This window comes from Harpia harpyja, chromosome 5, assembly GCF_026419915.1.
Source record: "Harpia harpyja isolate bHarHar1 chromosome 5, bHarHar1 primary haplotype, whole genome shotgun sequence".
In the NCBI taxonomy this organism is placed as follows: Eukaryota; Metazoa; Chordata; class Aves; order Accipitriformes; family Accipitridae; genus Harpia; species Harpia harpyja.
In genome coordinates, this window is record NC_068944.1 from 55,634,044 (window position 1) to 55,653,974 (window position 19,931).

A 19,931-nucleotide genomic window follows, 5' to 3' on the forward strand; every position below is an offset into this window, starting at 1 on the left:
ATGTTTTAAATTAATTAAGATCTAACCTTTTAGCAACCAGTTCTTCCTGTTCCTCAATATTACTTTGTCATTACCAGATTGCGATAGGGATTGTTGCATTACTCTAACTTCTTAATGTTCTCTAAGGAAGTAGGAATCGTAAGCCAAGCTGATTTCATAAAAAGCATTTTTTATGACTGAATATCACAATATTTTCCTATACTAGCCTACTGATAAAATTTAAGGATAAACATTGTAGAAGCACCTGGTGTTTTGATCATAAACTGTAAGAAAATTATAGTGATCTTCCAAATGGCATCTAATGATGTCATCTATTTTAAGTTTTCATTCAGCTGAGTAATAGGGTTTTGTAAGAATTTCCTTCTCTTAATGAATGGGTGGGTTTTTTTCCCATTTCATGTGCAAAGCTTATAATAAGAAATATCAGAATAACTGTTCAGTAGAAAATATTCTGAAATTTTCTTTTCCTGTCTTATCTGTACTGCTGAAGAGTGAAATCAAATGATTGCAATTCATTTGTCTGGCAGCCAGTACTGGGTATAAGAATTTAATGATATATATCATTACAGAGTGTTATCCCAAAAAAGTGTAAATCAGGATGCAGAGATCTGCTGAACACGCAGCCAGAAAAGTATGGGGTTTTAAATTGTTCACTGAATGAGAGCTGTAAGTAAAAAACATTGCTAGTTTTTTCTTGCCAGGGTTAATACAGGACACTAGTTGTAAAAAGTATATGGGGTTTTTGTGCAGCTATACCAAATCTTTGCTCAATGAGATTGTATCTTTTGAAAATTGGCATTAAAATGATGTGCTCATGCAAAGACTAAAAATGCTATTTTTAATAGATCTTAACTTTTTTTCAGAAATCTGAATTATAGTGGAACTTTTAAGAGGGATTAAACAGTGAGGTAGACAGCTAGAGAGAAGATACTTAAAATAGGGAGATTTGTTCTCTGCCACATTTTGTTTTATCATTCTTCCATTTTCATCTTTCTCTGCTGTTGCTGTCCTGTCTTGACAGAAACATAGCTGTGTCATGAATTCGTTTTACTCCAGATTCCCATATGTATTTGGTAAATACTATATGAAAGGTGGTCATTGTAGCAATCAACATGAAAAGAATTAACAAATCAATTAACAAAGCAAAGCTTGAAGGAAAATTGGAGTAGTTGTAAGTTAAAGATCACAACTTCATTAACTTAGTGTTTTGGAAAGATGCAATAGGACTTCTTCATTTCTCATGTCTGAGGCATTCAAGTGTGTCCTTGTACAAGCTGCCACCACATTACCAATAAACTGGCCAAAGTTCTCTCCATTCTGCTCCTACAATTAACTTCTGAAGTGTTTCACCATCTTCATGTCTACGGGAGCAATTCTAGAAAACACAAGCTGTAATAAAGTCTTCCTACAAATTGAAAGTGGATTAGAGAGCACAAAAGCATGGCAAGAAATTTAAATAATAAAGATAATAGGAACATACAGCCTTAGAATTCCTCAGTCACCAGCAGTTGTTCAAGTGACACCCAAAGAGGTCTTCTTGGAGGACCAAAGATTAGCCCTACATGGGTCTTACCCTTTTCTTTGGCTTTTTGTCTCCATGTCAGGCAAAGGTAAAAGAGTGTGGAGGCAGGAGTCAGACATTATGTGAAGGCAGAAGTTCTGGTCTCATCCTGCTGCCTTTGTGGGCAGTAGTAAGTACCTTACTCATGTATAAGACAGAATCCTGTGCTTGCTACTGGACTGTTAGGGCTCTCCTCAAAAGAGTTTGAGAGCTGGGTGCCAAAGTTCTAGTGCCTCAAAACACCATTCTAAATGTATTAATAAGTTAATAAAACTAATCCACACTTCAAGTCACACACTAATTCACACAGCAAAATAGGTAATATAAAGTTTTTATTGCCTCTTGTTTAGGAAGACCTGCTGTGCTTGTAGTTACATCATCCAGGATTAATGTTGTCATATCACTGTAGTGACATGTTAGTTTTGGAAATTTCTATTTTTCATTTCTAGCACACGTATTTGAGGGAAAACAGCCATGTATTCTGTGTTATATATATGTGTTTGTGTATCTATATATATGCACACTCTATATATTGCATATCATATAATACAGCATCTGGAGCTTTGCATGGCATTTTCTGTGCTGCAGCAGTCGATTTCATCAATCACGTCAATTTTTCTTGATGTTGTGACTATTTGCTGACAGTTTTATCTGAAAGAGGTGTATCATCCAAATGAAGAACAATATAAAGTTTATTTGAAAGGAGTAAGTTAGCTTCTCTCTCTCTGTACAATAGGTATGCACTATATCCCTGTATATCAAGGAGTGGAGGGTGAGAAGAAGGCATAAATGATGTTTAATTTACAGTGAATGTTGCTTAAGAATATTTCCAGTTAGACTCTCTAGAAGACTGCTCTTCTTGTGTCTGTATGTATGCATGCTACTATGTCTCCATTATCTTAGGTAGGATGGGGAAGAGGACACAAGCTAAATATAAAAGATATATTTTAACTGGATTATAAAAACTGATGGAGCATATTCCCCCTTAAAAAAACCCAAACATTTAAACACTGGGACTGGGCAAGCAGGCCTGATGAAAACATTGTGTGCATTACATTACATGGTGGAGATAGGCAATAGCACAACAGCAGCTCAGAAGGTCGGGCCTGTAACATAGCAAATTTCATCAAAACCTAAAAAATTGAAACTTGTCTGGACAAAAGGAAAAATATATGATGTTTGTTATAAAGTTTTATTGGTATTCCTGTGGGGGTGGTTTCTCATTACTTATACTAACAGAGTTAAGCTTAGATAGTTAAGCTATATATGAAATATGTAGATTAGATCCAAGACATACTAATAAAAACTCTGCCATTTCAAATCATCATTCTGTGTATATATATACACCATATACACTGCAAAAGAATATTTTAGGAATGTTTTGAAGTGTTTGGAAAAATTGTTTTGAATCAATTTTGTTGTGTAATTCGGAAGACAAATACTGTTAGTTCAACAGCAGTAGATTCAAGTGTTATGAAATACTGTGCTATAATTTCTTACGGCTTTTCTAAGTGAAAAAAATCTACAGTTCTGAAACAACTCTCAAATCTTGCAAGGCAGAAGCAAATATAAAATTCTGTAGTGAAATTAGGAAGGTCTTGTTTTTCGATGGACATTAGTTCCAAAAAAAACTTTAGCGTAAAGAAAAGCTGGTAAGTTTGGATCTAGTTATGGTTTCCATCCCTCACCTCCCATTAGTGTATTTTGAAGAAACATGTTGTTCAGCTGTAAGTCAACAAAATACTCTAGAGTTTAGAAATGCTTCTAACAGGTAGTTTGATGAAAGTCTGGTTTATGAGGCTTTGAATAAAATAGGGAGATTATCTTGTAAAACTGCAGCAGCATGGATTTTTAAGAAAATAATAGCTAATCGTGGGCTGGTGACAAAACTAAGCTTACTGCCTTATGATGGTTTACTGCTTTGAACATGTGTAGAAATGAAGTTTTTAATATTGTTACGTTTTGTTCTTATTTTTGACAGATTTCAAGTTAATAGAGCTTAAAATTCAGGATCTTGCACATTAAGCTATCACTCTTTTTTTGTGTGAGAGAGTATTGCACAGTGGCTGAAACACCAAACTTCATCGAAGGAACTTGGCTCCTCTGTCACTGGCTGTGTTATTTTTTGCTTAGGTTCTGAAACGTGAAAGAAATAAGAACTTATGAATAAAATAGGAGGAAATAGGCTATTTTAAAGAGAAGTATTGTTAATGTGTTAATTAGCAGTTAGTAGCAGCACATTTCCATCAGGCCAGTGTCTGTACGTGGGAGCATTTGCCTGCCTTGGAGTGAAAGACCTGATGGTTGTACTTTCAATTTCCTCAGTCTTTCTCTTCAATCAAGTCCACTGGCAAGTCAGTTTGTAGGAGGAGGAGACTTATTAGGTTATTAAAATGTTAGCTCAATTTTATTATGGTTGTGCTAAACTGCTTCATTTGTGTTTTAAATTATTTTTGTAATTGCACAGCTTGATTGCAGTCATGCTACTGCCAGGTATAGGAACTTCAAATCAAAGTAAATAAATTAATGGAATAAATATTAACTGCTTAATAAGCACCATTAAAAAGAGTAGTTGCTCCCTGAGTTTACTTGTAAAATTCTGTATAAATGGCCTGAAAGATATTATAAAACAACGCGCTTTTTTATTCAGTGCTCATCCTACATTTAACAAACAGGCATCTGCTAACCGTTAGTTTTTGCAAACAGAGCATTGGCCATTTCCACTTAAATAAAAGTGGGTGCAATTGTTTTTAATGTAATCTCATAAGCCGCTTTTATAAATATTTTTTTAAATCTTTATTTGCTTTGTTTCAGGTAATGTAATCCAGATACAAAATTGCCTCATTTCCTGAGCATTGTGCTCTGGGCATTCTTGAAAAATCTTTTTTCTATTTGTTTGTTTGTTTACTTTCAAAGAGGAGGTTGTGGTGCTTGGTTGTTTTAAGGGAGAGAAATTTCTCAGTAAATATCTGTTATGCATGGAATTTCTTCAACTTCCGCCAACAAAGCATTTGCAAAAAACAGGCATTGTGAGGCCATCCAGAATTATTCTTGATTTTTATTTTATTTCATTTTTTTTTTTTTTACACCCACGCCTTTGATGGCAGGGGGTCCATGAAGAGCAGATGTAGTAGCTAAGACCACATGTAACCTCTGATCTAATGGAAAGCCCAGGCTGCATGGAGAGCAACGCGGGCTGGCTCTGGCAGGAAGTCTGATTCACTGCCTCTCTGTCAGCCTGTGCTTCCTACGAGGCAGAGAGAGGATTTAAGGCTGTTTCCTAGCACAGCATTGAGGGAGTTCTGCTGGAGTGTCACCTGTTCCCCTCCGAGTATATTTATTGTCCAGTACATCTGCATCCATGGACGGGGGGGTCGGTGCAGCCCCCACCCATAAAGACAAGCTGGCCTGGGAATGTACATTCCTCAGGTTGCTATAAGTGCTCATTTTTGAACTTCCTGACACAGGACTTGTGAGTGCGCTAGTAGAAATGTTTTCCAACTTGTGTTCTTTAAATTCCAATGGAAACCATCTTTAAAACAAGACCAAACGTTCCACTTCAGAGTTTGAAATGCAGAGATGATTGCAGCATCGTACTGGCTTTTAAAATTGACTGCAGACCAAAATATGATTCATCCATTGAAATAAAAGCATCTTGCAGAGCTCATTGGGTCTGGGTAAAGTTCCAGCTGAACAGGCCAAGTTGCCGTCCCGTGCACACGCTCGGTAGCCCTGTCCCCTGCCTGGCGGCTGCTGGGGGGCTGTGAATCGCTGAGCCCCACCATTAAAGCCTCCCATGGGCTGCCCTGGCTCTCAGCTACAAACTGGAACAAACCACATTTTGGAGAATGAAAATCTTCAAGATGTGAAATTTCTCCTGCCTCCTTCCTTTCGTTTCCCTTTACTCCCCTTTCTCTTCAGAAGTTTGGGGTTTGCTGTCTGCTGTTAACATAAGAATGAGGGCATAGCAGGTGAAATCAAAAGTTTGCACATTCAAATCAAGTTTAGGAAGATACTTCATAAACTGTGAAGTTTGGAGCTGAGGTCTGGATCTTAGCAAGACTAAAAGTGGCTTTGGATGTTTGGGTGGATTCAAAAATAGCCAGAGATTCTTTTTTTCTAAAAAAAAAAAAGACATGGAGGGAAATGTGGATGTATTGAAGGTCTCGGCTTCTCAGTCTTACAGATTTTAAATTACAGTCTTGGTTGTCAATCTGTGATAGTTGTCTCACCATTTTTCTTTTGCTGCCACAGACAAATTTTTCACATGGTGTAGAGGATAGAATTTCTGGCCGTCTTCACTGCTCTTCACTTCTCAACCCTTTCTTTTCTCTCTCTTGGCTTGCTGTGGAGTAATTCTAGCCTCTCCTTTTACTTATATATGCATCCCTTGGGTTTTCTCCAGCATTTTCTTTATACAAATAACTGCAAATTTAAGTGTTGATTTTTGGGAGAATCATAGAAAATGGAAATGGAAATGACCTATTATAATACATTATTCAGACCAGTTCCCTGCTGATGCATAATTGTTCCCTATTGTATATTTTATAGTGTTCTGTCAAGTGTATTTTTAAACATTCTGAACGTTTCCATCATTTCCTTGAGGGAGAAGAGTCCTTTTTCTAACAGCTGTCCCCATCAGGATTTCCCCACTTTTCAGCCTAAATTTTCTCCTTTGCATTCGATTGCTCCTCTGGCAATTCCGTTGCCCTCGGCATAGGGATTGATTGATATTGTTTTATTCCTTTCCTGATCCTTAATCCTATGAAAATGCATATGCTGTTTTCTACCTGAGAAGGTACTTTAATCAAGATATGCATATTTCAGTCTTTAGACCTTTGATGTAAATGAACTTCTCTTACCCAGATACATCTTATAGCTCCTATTTGGAACTCCCTTCAAGTTTTTGAGATACACACCAGCACAGTCAGTTCTGAAACTTCTGGATTTTAGCTTTCTTCTCACTATGTTAAAACTTATTTATTGATCTGTATCTAGCATATTTGGATGTACGGTCAAGTCTGTTACCCAGGTTCCAAATTAATCATATGCCATGGGCTTGGAAGCACTCAAACTAATTCTTTGCATGGCCCTTTGGGATTATTGCCTCCAATGCAAAATTGTGTCAATGCAACTATCCTGCTTCCAGAATTACCTCAGTTTCAGAATAACACAGTTTCACTTGAACTAAAAAGATAATAAAAAAGAAAAAAACCAACCTTGAAATCAGTAAGGCCAGTGCTGCGTTAAAAGTAATATATTTTGTTGGACTTAGGGTAATTTTGTGCATTGAGGTTTCTTTGTGTTGTGTTCCTAATCTGTAAATTCTGGAGTCCTCGTTATTCATGTATCCCAGTCCTGCAGTGCCCGAGGTACTGAAGAGGTGATGTTGCTGCGCTCCTTGGAGACATGACAGAGCAAAATAATCTCCTGAGAGCTGCATGGTTCCTTTATTTTTTTGATTTCTGTGCTTACATGCTGCAATTCCTAGTGCCTTGAGGGCAGTGTTTGTATAGCTATTATGTCATGCAAGGGTTTTCTGCTATGTATGTTCTTTTCATCAGAGATATTTTCATCTTTAAACAGCTACAGCTTTGAAATAATTATTAGGTATTTTACAACATAAACACATCTTAGGATAAATAGGAATAGCTGTAAATGTATTCTTCAAAAGAAATGTTTGACTCAGTTTGCTGGATTTTCTGAAAAGCCGGTAGATGATCTAGGTTGCTATATATAGTATGTGATGATATCTTTCAGAAATGAGACAAAATACTGGCATATTGCAACATTTTGCCCCATATTGGTGCACCTAAATGTTTATACTAATACTTCTGAAAGAACAATAACTTAAGAGATCAATTTAATTGATTCAGCGGTGTTCGTTGCACAATGTTGAGTAATTTTTATAGTGCTTTATATATTCTGAAAAACATTAGCATATTACTTATGATGAGCTACCAGCACAAAACAAGATATTATGGTATAGATCCAAGTCAGAGATAACATCCTTGTTCAGAATAACTGCAAAACTATATTTTGGAAAAGATGTGTACTTTGGTGGTAAAGATTTTTATTATTATTATTATTATTATTATTATTATTATTATTATTATTATTATTATTTTCAGTATACTAGGCAAACTCCAGACAGGAAACAAGATATTCCCTAAAGCAGTTACATAGAAAAGGGAGTGTGCCACACCATTCTGGTTAATGTAATTAAAGGAAAGGGCTAAGAACCATAAAAATGTATAAATTCACATGGAAAAATATACAAATCCGTTGTATGCAGTGACAGCTCTTAAATAACTGTTGAGAGCTGACTTCATAAATGTATAGCGGGGATAAAGGGAAGGAAAGGCTGTAATGTATATGCCATGCAGTACAAATACTGCTGTAAAGTCATTGCCTGAAAATTGATCAAATAAAAACAGAAGAATGTGCTAACTTTTGATCTTTTCCATATAGATCTAAAGTCATGATCAATTGGTTTCAGTAGGTTCTTTGAAATCACATAAGGGTTCATATGTGCCAAGTTTTATATGAATCACATGATAAGGTCAAAAAATACAAATTCCAAAGCTGACTTTATATACCCAGTCCACATATGACTGTGATACCACGATACCATATGTTGACTATAATAGTGGGTATGTAAATACTGTTCTTGAAAGGAATCCATTTAGTAAAACTCAAATAAAGCAATTATAACAGTTTTTACTTGACTGAAAATGGGAGAGAATAACATCAAGAAAATCTCCTTAAATCATTAAGGATGAGGCAGGCATTCAATAATTAACATAGCAGTCTTGATAATAAAGAAAAATTATTTAGAATTTAAGATTTGTAGTGCCAGACTTGAAGACTATTATAAGGAAGGTCATGAATTACTAAAGATTAAAAAGCCTTTTTACAGTACTATTCTTGCTATTAGTGATATGCGGAAAACGAAGACAAGAATAGCACTTGGAGGAAATTAATTTTAATGTATTATTGTAATATTATAAACTGATCAGAGGAATACAATTCAAGGTGGTATGCAACAATAGCTACTGATTAGCTACTGAGTGAAACTCCAAGGAGAATGATATAACCATGTTGTCATTATGCTCTATTGCTGAGACCTTGTAGCATTCTGGTCTTTTAGCCTTTATCATTTATCTTTCCGTTATTATTTTCTCTACCTGGCAATGAAAATACAATCTAGCAGTAGCAGGTTTTGAGCACAGATTCTCTTGTAAGGATTGCTTAAGTGTCCTTCCCAATCATAATTAAAGCTAAAATTGCGTGCTATTTAAAGTCATCTTGTGGTAACTGAATCTTTTACTCATATTTTACTTGGTATTTTTGCAGGTTTTCTACATTTTGTGTAATAACAGCTTTGCCGTCTTGCCTATGTATGCATGCATTGTTACACACGTGCATCTGTCTGTAGGCACAAATGCTATGTATAACAGTCGTATTAGGAATATTATTTACTGTGTTACATTTTAAACTTTTTAATTTTATTTAGTCAATTTTGTATGTAGCATTTTGTTATGTATCATATTCCTGGAATATCATTAATGACTATGATCATTATTACCTGTAGATCCTGGGAAGACTCTACCGGAAGCTCTGGATTATTGCAAGATTTGGTTGCAGACAGTAGCAGGAGAGGTAGATCCTAAAAGTGGTATTCCACCTCCTCTTATCACTGTGCAAATTAAAGACTTCCTTAATGGACCAGGTAAACATTGCACTTTAAGCTCTATTTTCTAATGTAATCTATTTGCAGATATGCACACACAGACACACACATTAGATCATGAGAAAAATGTTGTATTCCTTGCTAATGAATGTGAAATTTTCCTCCAGCAATTACCCTGAATTGAAATCAAAGTTGAGGAATGGTCTGTCCTGGACCAGTCATAGGTTTAAGGTCTAATTATTTATTTTCTTCCCAAAGTAAATTTAGAAATTTTGCTCTTCAAGAAGGCTGAGGTTGGCAAATTTCCAACAGACTGAAACCTACCTGCTTCTAGCCCTAGAACAACTGAAATTTTATTACAATTATGTTTATAAAAGCTGACTTTTAAAATGTTTCTGAAGATTTTTATAAGCCGCCTACTCTTGGGTTCTTTGGAATCTGGATACCTGGCATTGCAAATTCCTACAATCTAAAGTGTTGATACTGTAATATTTAAAAAATAGTGATATTGTGTTTCTTTAATTAACACAGAATATAAGTGGTGTAGTATGAAGGTTTATTAGCATTTAAGTAAAATAATGTGACTTGAAGTTTCACTCCTAGAGTGTCAGAAACTCCTGCAAATTGAATTATGTTATCCATTCTCTATTTGTGAATTATGTGTTTATAACTACATTACTATGTAGAATATAATTAAGGTTATATTAAAAGCTAGAAAATACGTTTACATTTACCTATGCCATCATAATTCATTTCTCTTATGCATACTTGTTACAATTTGTTGAATTGTGTAACACTTTTTTTTTTCCCCCTCTGAATATCCTTACTTTACTCAGCTTACAGAATGAGCTGTTAATCAGTCATTTAGTGAGCAACTCTTCAGTACTGGGTTTTCTTATTCATTGAGTTACCTATTCATACAGTCTTACAGCACACTACCTAAACCTTGGTCTACAGCAGAATTACTTATTTCCTCTGCATTGCTTCCTGCTTTAGGATCTGAGCACTACAGAAATACTAATTTACCTGCACAACCCTTCCGTGGGTGATGGAATAGTATGCCCTCGCCATTTCATGGAAGATAACTGAGGCACAGGGAAATTTAAGGTTTTCTCATTATGTTAAGGTTACCGATTTAAAACACACAATTTAGTTTTCCAAGGTACTTAAAAATATAGAAATTTAGATTTTGGAAACACAGGTCATATTGTCTTTGGGTGAAGCAGTAATGACTTCTGCATACCAGACCTCAGGACATCATATTGAACAACCAGAGAATGACACACACATATTTACCCACTGACTATAAATACTGTGGTTAAGTAACCTGCAAATCCATTTTTTGCATGCAGGCGGGCAGGAGTCTCAAGGAAAGAATCAAGTACGTGAACAACCTCATTATTGCCCCTTTTCTGGTTTTCTGTGCTGCCTTAAAAGCATTATTTTAAGGGAAGATTTTAAAACCACCTGACAATGCAGTGCTTTTGTTATATTGATCCCTATTTAGCTTCATTAAGAGGGCTTTGAACCTTCAGACCTACTGCATGTTCTACTGCCATTTGAACTGAAGGATTAATTGATAATAATAGTAGATTTTCATTCTGATCATGACCAGCACAAGAGGGGTAGAGGTACCTACTATCAGTGGCCTTTTGGTCACTGCTGCCAGATTGGTTTTCTTTTATTCTTTTTTTTTTTTTTCTTCAATTCTTTTGTGTCCTCTTTTCCCACATCTGGCAGACTCCCGTATTCCCAGACCATTCGTCTGTGCATTCCCCTTTTCTCAAGGTTCTCGCTGTAGTTTCCTGGCACAGCCTTTATATTTAATTTATTACACACCTGAAGGTGTTTCCCTGATGCTCTTCTGTCAGTAGGACAGACTTCTAACTAAACTAGCAAACATGGAAGTTGGTACCAGCTTGCAAAGTATACATTCACAAGTAGTCTAAGTGACTAACGCATTCTCAACAATTCAGTCAGATCTCGAATCGGTGTTAAATCTCTCTCCTCCATGGTATTTGGCTAATAAGGAAACTGAAAAAACGTAAATTAATGCATGAAAAGCTTCAGTCTCTTTATTCTCACTAAGCATATAAAACTTAAGAGATTTCATCCAGGTTCTCTTCTTAGCCAAAAGGCATTTTTTTAATCATCTTTTTGCTGCTAATTGGAACTATCATTACACATGACTCAACAGTAATTACTCTGAATTTTAATGAAGTGTTTTGCTGGTGTAATATAACAAAACAGCTCTGCGTTCCTTTGCAGATTTTTCTAACCTCAGCTGTTGCCACTATGAGATCCTCCTCAAATAAACTAACCTTCACCAAGAAACCTTCCTTGGGGGCTGGAGGTTTCATTGGATGACTAATGGAAGGCGCTTTCTGCATGCGATTGTGTCAGAACAGCACATGCAAGGAGTTATGAAAGCTTGACAGCTCCTCAGCAGGCTACTGGAAAATAAGTTACTAACTCTCCTGGGGGGAAAGTCCTCTAACCACAACTTCTTGCAGGGTGAGGTAGTTTGGCCCTCAGCAGGCCTGGAGAAAGTGTCTACATCACCAGATCCTAACTAAGCTGGCAGTTGTTTATTGAGGACAAGATCCTCAGCGAAACTCCTGAGAACTCTTGTAAGGTCATAAGACAAACGATATTTGTGATGGGAGACATCACAGTTAATAAACTGAATAAACAAATGCACTGCTAGAGTACACTTATGTTGCAGGCCTTGAAGGCCTACTCTTTTTTGGTGAACATTTGGCAAATAATGCTGCTACTAACTGGCATACTTTCTAAGGACATACTGTGTGTTTTCGTACATTTATGTATATGTGTTTTATAACTGCACTAAGTAAATTATTAAAATGCATTGGATGCACTAGTAGGTGCTACCTTTTGGGTACAGCTCATCTGCTGTTCTGAAAAGTCAGCACATTTTTAAAAGCTGTGCCTATGCAGATAAAAATCTGGACGTAGCAGTTGGGATAACTATACAGTTTTCTGTATAGATTTTAAGTGTTCAAAGTTCAGTGGTTTAATTGTAATGTCATTTTTCTTACGAAATACATTGTTGGTTTGCTGAGGTTAAATTTCAAATATAAGTCAAACATACCTATGTTTTATGATGCAAACTACTATGCAGGCAGTCAAAAAATCTGCAAGTGGTTCCCAGTGTTTTCTGTGTTAGATAAAACCAGTACTCCTTGTAAATAGTTTGTCAGCTGAAGTAGATAAGTAGATAGTGTTCCATAAAAAATCGTATGGCTTCACCACACAGGAAACCAGGTTGTCAGTCCATATTAGCTCGGAGATCAAAAAACTACAGCAAGTAGCTAAACTTGGAAACCACTAATTAAATGAGAATAATAGGGTACATTAATGCACTTCTTGCCACATGAGTTGATTATTTTGTACATTTTTGGCAACTAAAGAAAAATGATATTTCTTCCAGATTTAAGGTAATAGGATCCTAGGAGAAATAAGCATTCATCATCAGGCCTGTGGGAACAGACCTCAACTTTAACCCCACAATGTATTAAAGGACTATTCTTTCTTTTTCTACAGTAACTAATTATTTAAAATTTTTTAAATTCCATCTACATCAGTTTACATGACCGTCTCTCTTTTATATTCAGACTGTTACTGGATTGTACATCTAATTCTTGTCTAATACATATAAGTGAACTATTTATTGCTTCAGTGTTAGATATTATTCATTAGGTGAGGAACAAATATGACCATCTTGTTTTAATAGTTTCTGAAAATTTATCCTCTTTACCCTCTAGTCCTTTCTTTGGATATTTTTTTTTTAAATCAACTATGCTTTCTGAGGTATAAAAGCTGTCTTTTTGATGTATTCTTTCTGCATGCAAATGATACAAAATATTGCCTTAAAGTACTTACACATGCAAAATATAGACGGTTTATGCCAAAGTCCTCTTCCCCCAGCAGTTTCTTGGGAAGACGTTAGGCTAGGTGTGAAATAACTGGAGTCCTTGATACTTCACCTTTCAAAATAATTTCTACAGCAGAAACTATCCAGACTAACTAAGAAATGCCTTGTCCCACTGAAAGATAAAGGGAGAACTGGGGGATTGCTCTTTCCTGCCAGTCCCTCCATGGCACGGTTTGGAGACTGCGAGGGGCACAGCACTGGATCTAGGGTTACGTGTAAAAAGCAACAAACGGAACCGCACCATGGCACTCTCTCCAGCCTTTTTCCCCCTATTTGCAGAGGCAACAATTGTATCCATTAGCAAGGTCAGTGGTTTGGAGAAACCTGGAAAATAGCAGCTACCAGAAACCCACTAGAATAATATCTCCAGCAGGTGATAGATTAGTTGGAACAAATTGGAACCATTGCACTTCAGCAATCCTGGTTTCTTTCAAGCTGTTTTAAAAATGTCGTCATTTTAATACACAATATCAGCCCTGCGGAACAGTCCACAGCAGGTTAATTTGAATCATATGATGTATCACTGCCCTCAGCTGACATGAGCTCCGTTCCATGTGTGAAGCCATAATAAATCCATTCCCAACCGAGGCAAATTCCCTGTGAGAAGGTGAACTAATCCAGGCCTCACACTGGCATGTTAGCCCTCCGTAATTGAAAGCAGGGCCACCTGTTCCCAGCACAGTTAGCCTATAGAGAGAAAATTAGCATTAGATCAGATACTTAATATATTGAAAAATCATTCATACTACTTGCAAGTTCAGCTGTGGGCTGCTTAGCATGACATCATATATAAACCTAGGAATGTGCCCACTTGATCCCAGTTTAACAGTTTTGTTAACCATGGTGTTTGTTAACTTTGAAATGAGAATTTTTTGATTTAATGAGAGCTGACACGTGAGAAGGGGAACTAGCCAGGGTGCAGACTTTTCTAATTAACTCTGGGTCATTTGCAAAACTTTTGAGCTTTCTAGTAGTTTTTTTTCCCTTTGCTCTTTTACAAACAAGTTTTTAAAGCACTGACACTGTAGCCATGAAATGATATTTATTTGATTAAGAGGGCAAAGAGAAATATTCCAAACAGGTGTACCAGCCTGTAGGTATTGCTTTGGTTTTGACACATCTATTGTCTGTAATATCAGTGTAATAATGCGTAAAATTATCAAAGTACCTTTCTAAAAGCAGCGTCTACAACACTTACTTTAAATTTAGTTTCTTAAATGCCTAAGTACTGAAAATGAAAACTGCGCACCAAAGCCACATGGATAAGTTGGAAAATATTTTCTTGGTATGTTTTTCAGTGTATTGGCATTCTTTTAAAACTTATTTCAAACATTTGCTCAATTTTCTGAAATCCTCTTTCTTTTTTCATATATGTCTTAATATAGATGTATTATTCAGCAGCTAAGCAGATAAGAGAGAGTTAGTATTTATGGGTTCTTTTCCACAAATGTGCTCCATGACCTGCAACAATTTATTTCATCTCACTGTATTGTGCTTCAACTTCCCTGACTCTCTGTTGAGAGAATTAATGTTTCCCTTAGCTAGGGTTTTCCTTTCATGGTAGTGCCTCCCAATGCCCCCATTGTAGTTTTCAGCCTTGCCACCCAACTCTTGACACACTTCTGTAGTGTATTTGGTAGTTGCACTGTTGCTTAATTTCAGTCAACATCCTATGAATAGCAGTAACCCTCCATCCTTTATTAATGGTACCTTTGGTCTTCTTGACCTACAACAATTGATTTCGGTTCAGTTGTGACAATTTAAATATATTAATAGAATTACATCACAGTGAGCTTTGTCTGGGATCTTAAACCCAGGCACTGGCTAGATAGAACTGTTAATGTCTTGGTGTCTCCTTTGTGTAATGTCAATGACATACTTGACATACTAGTTTGTAGAAGTAGGAGTTGTTACCGCTGAGGAACACCCCACATGGCTCGAGTTGATTAAGCTCCCTGAAAGCTGTAGTTTGCCATATTGGCCTTAGAGAGCTGCTTCTGTGGGGCTGCAGCACACAGACAGCAGTAGGTAGAAATACTGAGCAGTGACTACCAGCCTCTTCCAGACTAATTGGCATCTGTCTCACAGAAGCAGAATACAAGATGGACTGCAGATGGCCTCTGAAGCCTTGTCTCAAGTTTCTTCCTTCTATTCCCTTGATCCAAATTGGGAACGATGAATTAGAGGATAAAAACAATTCGTTTGTATTCTTCTTACTTTTCAATTTCTTTTAATTTGTCTCTCTTTTGATGCCTGACCAGGGACAATTGAGAACAGTACAGCTAGTCTTTTCTTTACATGTCTGTCTCTTTCCTATTTTTATAAATTTAATTTTTGCAATTCAGCCATTTCCCTGTTAGTGAAGGGCCACCCTGACTCCAAATCAGAATCAGGGCTCAAGATTACCTTTACCTTCCTCAGATTTCCTCTGTTAGACTCCTTACATCAGCTCCCAGAGAAAGAATATTACTGGTGGTAAAATGTTTCATGCCTGTTGTCTGCTCCTCTCCTGTTTAGGACTAGGAAATTCAATCCTCATAAGAGTCTAGGGCAAATAGTAGTTTCTTCTATAGCACTAGTATTTATTAAGAAGTTTAATATTTTACAGCCTTCTTGGAGTAGGGGAGAGCAAGACCCATGTCAAACCTGAGGAAGAGAGACCTGGCCTTTTCTATATTAGCAATGAGAAATAAAAGATCCACTGCAAAATGAGGGGTATGAGAAGTGAACAAATTCTTGGAAAATGCCATATTTCTCTCTCTCACAGTTCAACATTTCTCATAGTCTATGAAAAGATCCCAGTCTTATAAATAAAGCTTATAAATAATTTTCATGGAGTTTACTTTGTGGGTTGTCAGATTAAGAGTATACTATGATAGTTTACTAGTCATAGAAATAATAACCTGGTGTACATTAAGTTATGGCATATATTAGAATAATTAAGAGCTGGGATTGACCTAAAGTAACTTGCTAGGAGCTCTGTTATTTTTGTGTTGCTTATTCATCCTTAGCCCACCAAATAAAAAGTCCTTCTGAGTAATATCATTATCCCAAGTTCACAGAATAAAATTATATCTTCACAGTACAAATCTGAATGTTATGGAGAACAAGGGTAAAATACTCATAACCTTGAAATTTTTTATCTGAAGCTCTAAGTAATAAAATGACAAAGAAAGAAATTGTTTCAGACAGAAATTTTGGAGTGCTGCTCATAGGTTTTCTTTTATAGATGTTATGATTTTGTTCAAACAGGCCATATTGAATCCATTGGGTTTTTTGTAATAGATTTCAAAATACATAATAAATGTAAGTAATATGATGACTAATGGGTCAAGTGAAGTTGGAACTTTTTAAATGAGAAAATAGCTGGAAACAGTTTTCAGGAAACTATTCCAGTTGATTTTTGGTCCCCCACAAGGTGTACATTAACATAAACTCTGTAGAATCGCCTCTGGGACCTGAATTCCCTCTCTGATTTCATTATTGCAATGTGATTCTTTTCCTTTCACTGTTAAGTCATCTCCTAGTGTGGTGGGAGCATATAATAAGAGTAATTTATTTATATTTATCTAATCTCCTTTTAACTCAATAGTTATTTCATCATTCTGTTTCCTAGTAGCTGTTCAGAAAGTTGTGAAGGGTAATTAGAAACTAGTAATTGACATACATGGATTTACTGGTTAATCTAAAGAGATGAAGTGAAGAAATTGAGAGAGAGGAAGAACAATTCAAATTCTACACTCAAATGCTACACTGTAATAAAAAAAATACTGCTTTGATATCATCTAGTTCAGTATGATTTAAACATAAACAGAAATAACTTACTTGAACGCAGTCTGTTTACAAGCACCGTGATCTCTTTACTATTTATTTGCTGGAAATAGATAATACCTGGCAAAATAAGTTATTGCTATTATGTCTTAAATCTAAAGAAAGTATTGGGGTATAACTGTGGTAGCCAGTCACTAGTAGGCAATGGAGAGACTGATGTAATCAAGGAGTTAAAGGTGGCTTTGAGCTACCTTTTGCCCTGTCCTGATTCTGATGTAATTTCGGACAATTTAAAGAGTTGTTTGAATTATAGGAACCTGTGTTTTCCTACTGGCACAGAATCTTCACAGTGTTGTGTGGTGTGCTTCCCAAGGTGTTTAAAATAATCTAAAAAAGACTGTTATCCTTGGATTTTGCACCCTGGAAATTTTATTCCAGCTGCATCTAGGTGACCCTTTACATTGTAACATCTCTTTTTAGCCCACTTTGAGTGACTGGAGAAGCTGCTGAACATCTGTCTTCATCAACTGCTATAAATAGCTCTTCATATTTCATCAGTTTTCGCTGTTTCTTTCCATCACTTAAATATGTTTTTCTTAGAAGGAATGTTGAAGTTTCTTTTACAGTTCTAAGTATAAATTCTAAAACAGGACAAAGACTAAAAACATGTTGATTGCTCAATTGGATTTTTATTTTTTGAATGTTTTACTTAAAATGCCAAAGAATCTCCTTACATAATCTTTCCCCAGTTGTAAAAATAACCTATGTCATTATGAGATAGTTAAAATATTTGCAGTGAAAGTTCCAGAGTTACATTTTCTGCAATTATGCTTCTGGCTGCCACCACCTTCTGGCGGGGCTGATTCACCGGATAATAATAACTTAATACAAACCTTTGTCAAGTTATCAGTCATGACAACATTTTTCTGTGTGACATGCAGTTTCCAAACAGAATACAGGGAAGTCATTTGCCTTTCTCTGGTGTCCTAGTGTCCATTTTTTTTTTGCTGTCTTGGATGAGCATGGTGTTTATGAAAACAAGTGACTAAGAGCAGTGATAAAACACAGGGTCAGGATCACAGGTGCCATGCATGTTCCACCGCTGAGCTTCACCAGTGCCCTTGCATCTTCTCTGCCCTGGTCTGAGGAAGCCCAAGAGAGAACTATTGCTCTCATATTCATCTCCTTTTAAATCTTTCTCTGTCAGTTTACTCTCTGGCTTTAACTTGACACCTGTTCTATCAACTTATATCTTAGCAGTTTGGGGGTTGTAGGTTTTTTTGTTGTTTTTTCCTCTTCTGGACTATACTACCATAGGAAAGTGTTGGCAATAAAATGTGCCTTTGACAAAGCAGTTAGACATGAAAGCTGTCACACCAAGCAATAAGGGTCCTTTCCTCATTTACTAACTTACAGACTTAATTATGTAGCAAAGTCAAGAACATCTATTCCATTTTACTCCTTTATTACTACATCAGTAATGGAAAAAATTGAGTCAATAAGGAACTTGTTTTGAGAGTGCCTAAATGGTTCAGAAACCCAAATCCTAGTGCAAGTTGGATTGCAAACTTGGGTCATTTTAAAAATACTGCTCATTTGTTTGTTTGGGGTTTTGTGGTTGGGGGTTTTTTTAAACATTTCATTAGAATAACACTTCTTTCCATTTGACTATCATAAGTACATTAATATCGTGATGTCACATGGGTCTCTACTTTCTTCACAAGTCTCCTTTCTCTATTCAAAGGGAGGAGAGAACCAAGGATGTGTGCAAAAATGTAGGCAAGTGTGGGGGTATTCTGTAGCGCCAAGAAGGGTGGAGGGATTTTCAAAAGTGTTAACGACATTTTTCTTCCCTTGGTTTTAATTAAAAATATCAGTACATAAATGTTTTGAAAAATCTTCCAAGTTGCTCCTGTGTGGTTTTGGATGCCTAAAAATCTTGCTCTCTTCTAATGTCCAGCTTACTAGCTTTGATACTTGCCTTTCTACTAGGCCCACATATTAGCTAGTGTTTTGCCACAGTTTCTAGTTCAGCATGGAAGGCTTTAACACAAAAAAAAAAAAAATATTTTCAGAAAACCATTATTTAAAATTGTAAGTGACAATTAAAATAGTTTTTCAGTCTTAAATTTTGGTTAGCTATGTAGTACTACAGACTTTTTTCTAAGATTGTTTGGGGGTTTTTAATTTAGCCATAACAAATCTTACATGGCTATTAATAAGTTTCTCTTATCTCTGTAGAAAAAGTGCTAGTTTATAATTCAGAGACTTATCTGTTCAGATACCAAAGCATCTAACTAAAATTTAGAACCCCCAGATATTTTGGGGAGTCAGAAAAGTGCTTTATCATGTGCTTGGAACCCTCTGAAGTCAGTATAAACCTATGCTTAAGAGCACCTCCGAAGCTCTGCTCCAGCAGCCCTTTACCATTGTAAAAACTTGTAATTTACCTAAAGAGTGCAAGAATCAAGCTCATCAGTTTGCATCAACATTAAGAGTAGAACGTGATCCTGGACAACTTGAAACTAGGTCCTAATTTTGGTGAAATACTCATTAATCTGTAAAACCTTCAACAGTGTTTCCTATACATATTTATAATGAAACTTGAAACTAAGTGGTGCTGTTTTCTCTGAACATTTAAACTAGTTTAGATATATGCACAGAATTTTAATCATTTCTGGTTCTTGGAGGTGGGGTGGTGGGAATCAAACAGCAAAGTGAAAAGCAAACTTTTCCCCCTGCCCAGGGTAGCTGTCTCATTATGGGTGAAAGCCAAATTTAAAATGAAAAAATTTAAAAACTAAGTAAAAGCTGAATTTCTGTAATGAAGTGTAATGTACTGATAAAAAGGGAGATAGCAGCAGAGAAATAAGTTTCAACCATCGTAAAATCCTCCTTCCCATCTGTGAAATAATCTGGGTAATTGCAACATCTCAGCTACTAAATTTATC

The 19,931-nt window shown here is 36.1% G+C and overlaps 1 protein-coding gene across 6 annotated transcripts in view; it reads left to right on the plus strand.

Annotated features, from left to right (window-relative positions):
• Window positions 1–19,931, plus strand: part of VPS13B (vacuolar protein sorting 13 homolog B) — a 486,767-nt gene that overhangs the window by 369,763 nt on the left and 97,073 nt on the right. For all 6 annotated transcript variants that reach the window (XM_052788600.1, XM_052788599.1, XM_052788598.1 and 3 more), the window contains exon 35: window positions 9,156–9,293. In XM_052788600.1, coding sequence (XP_052644560.1) covers window positions 9,156–9,293 — 138 coding nt within the window. The remainder of the gene's footprint in view (window positions 1–9,155; window positions 9,294–19,931) is intronic.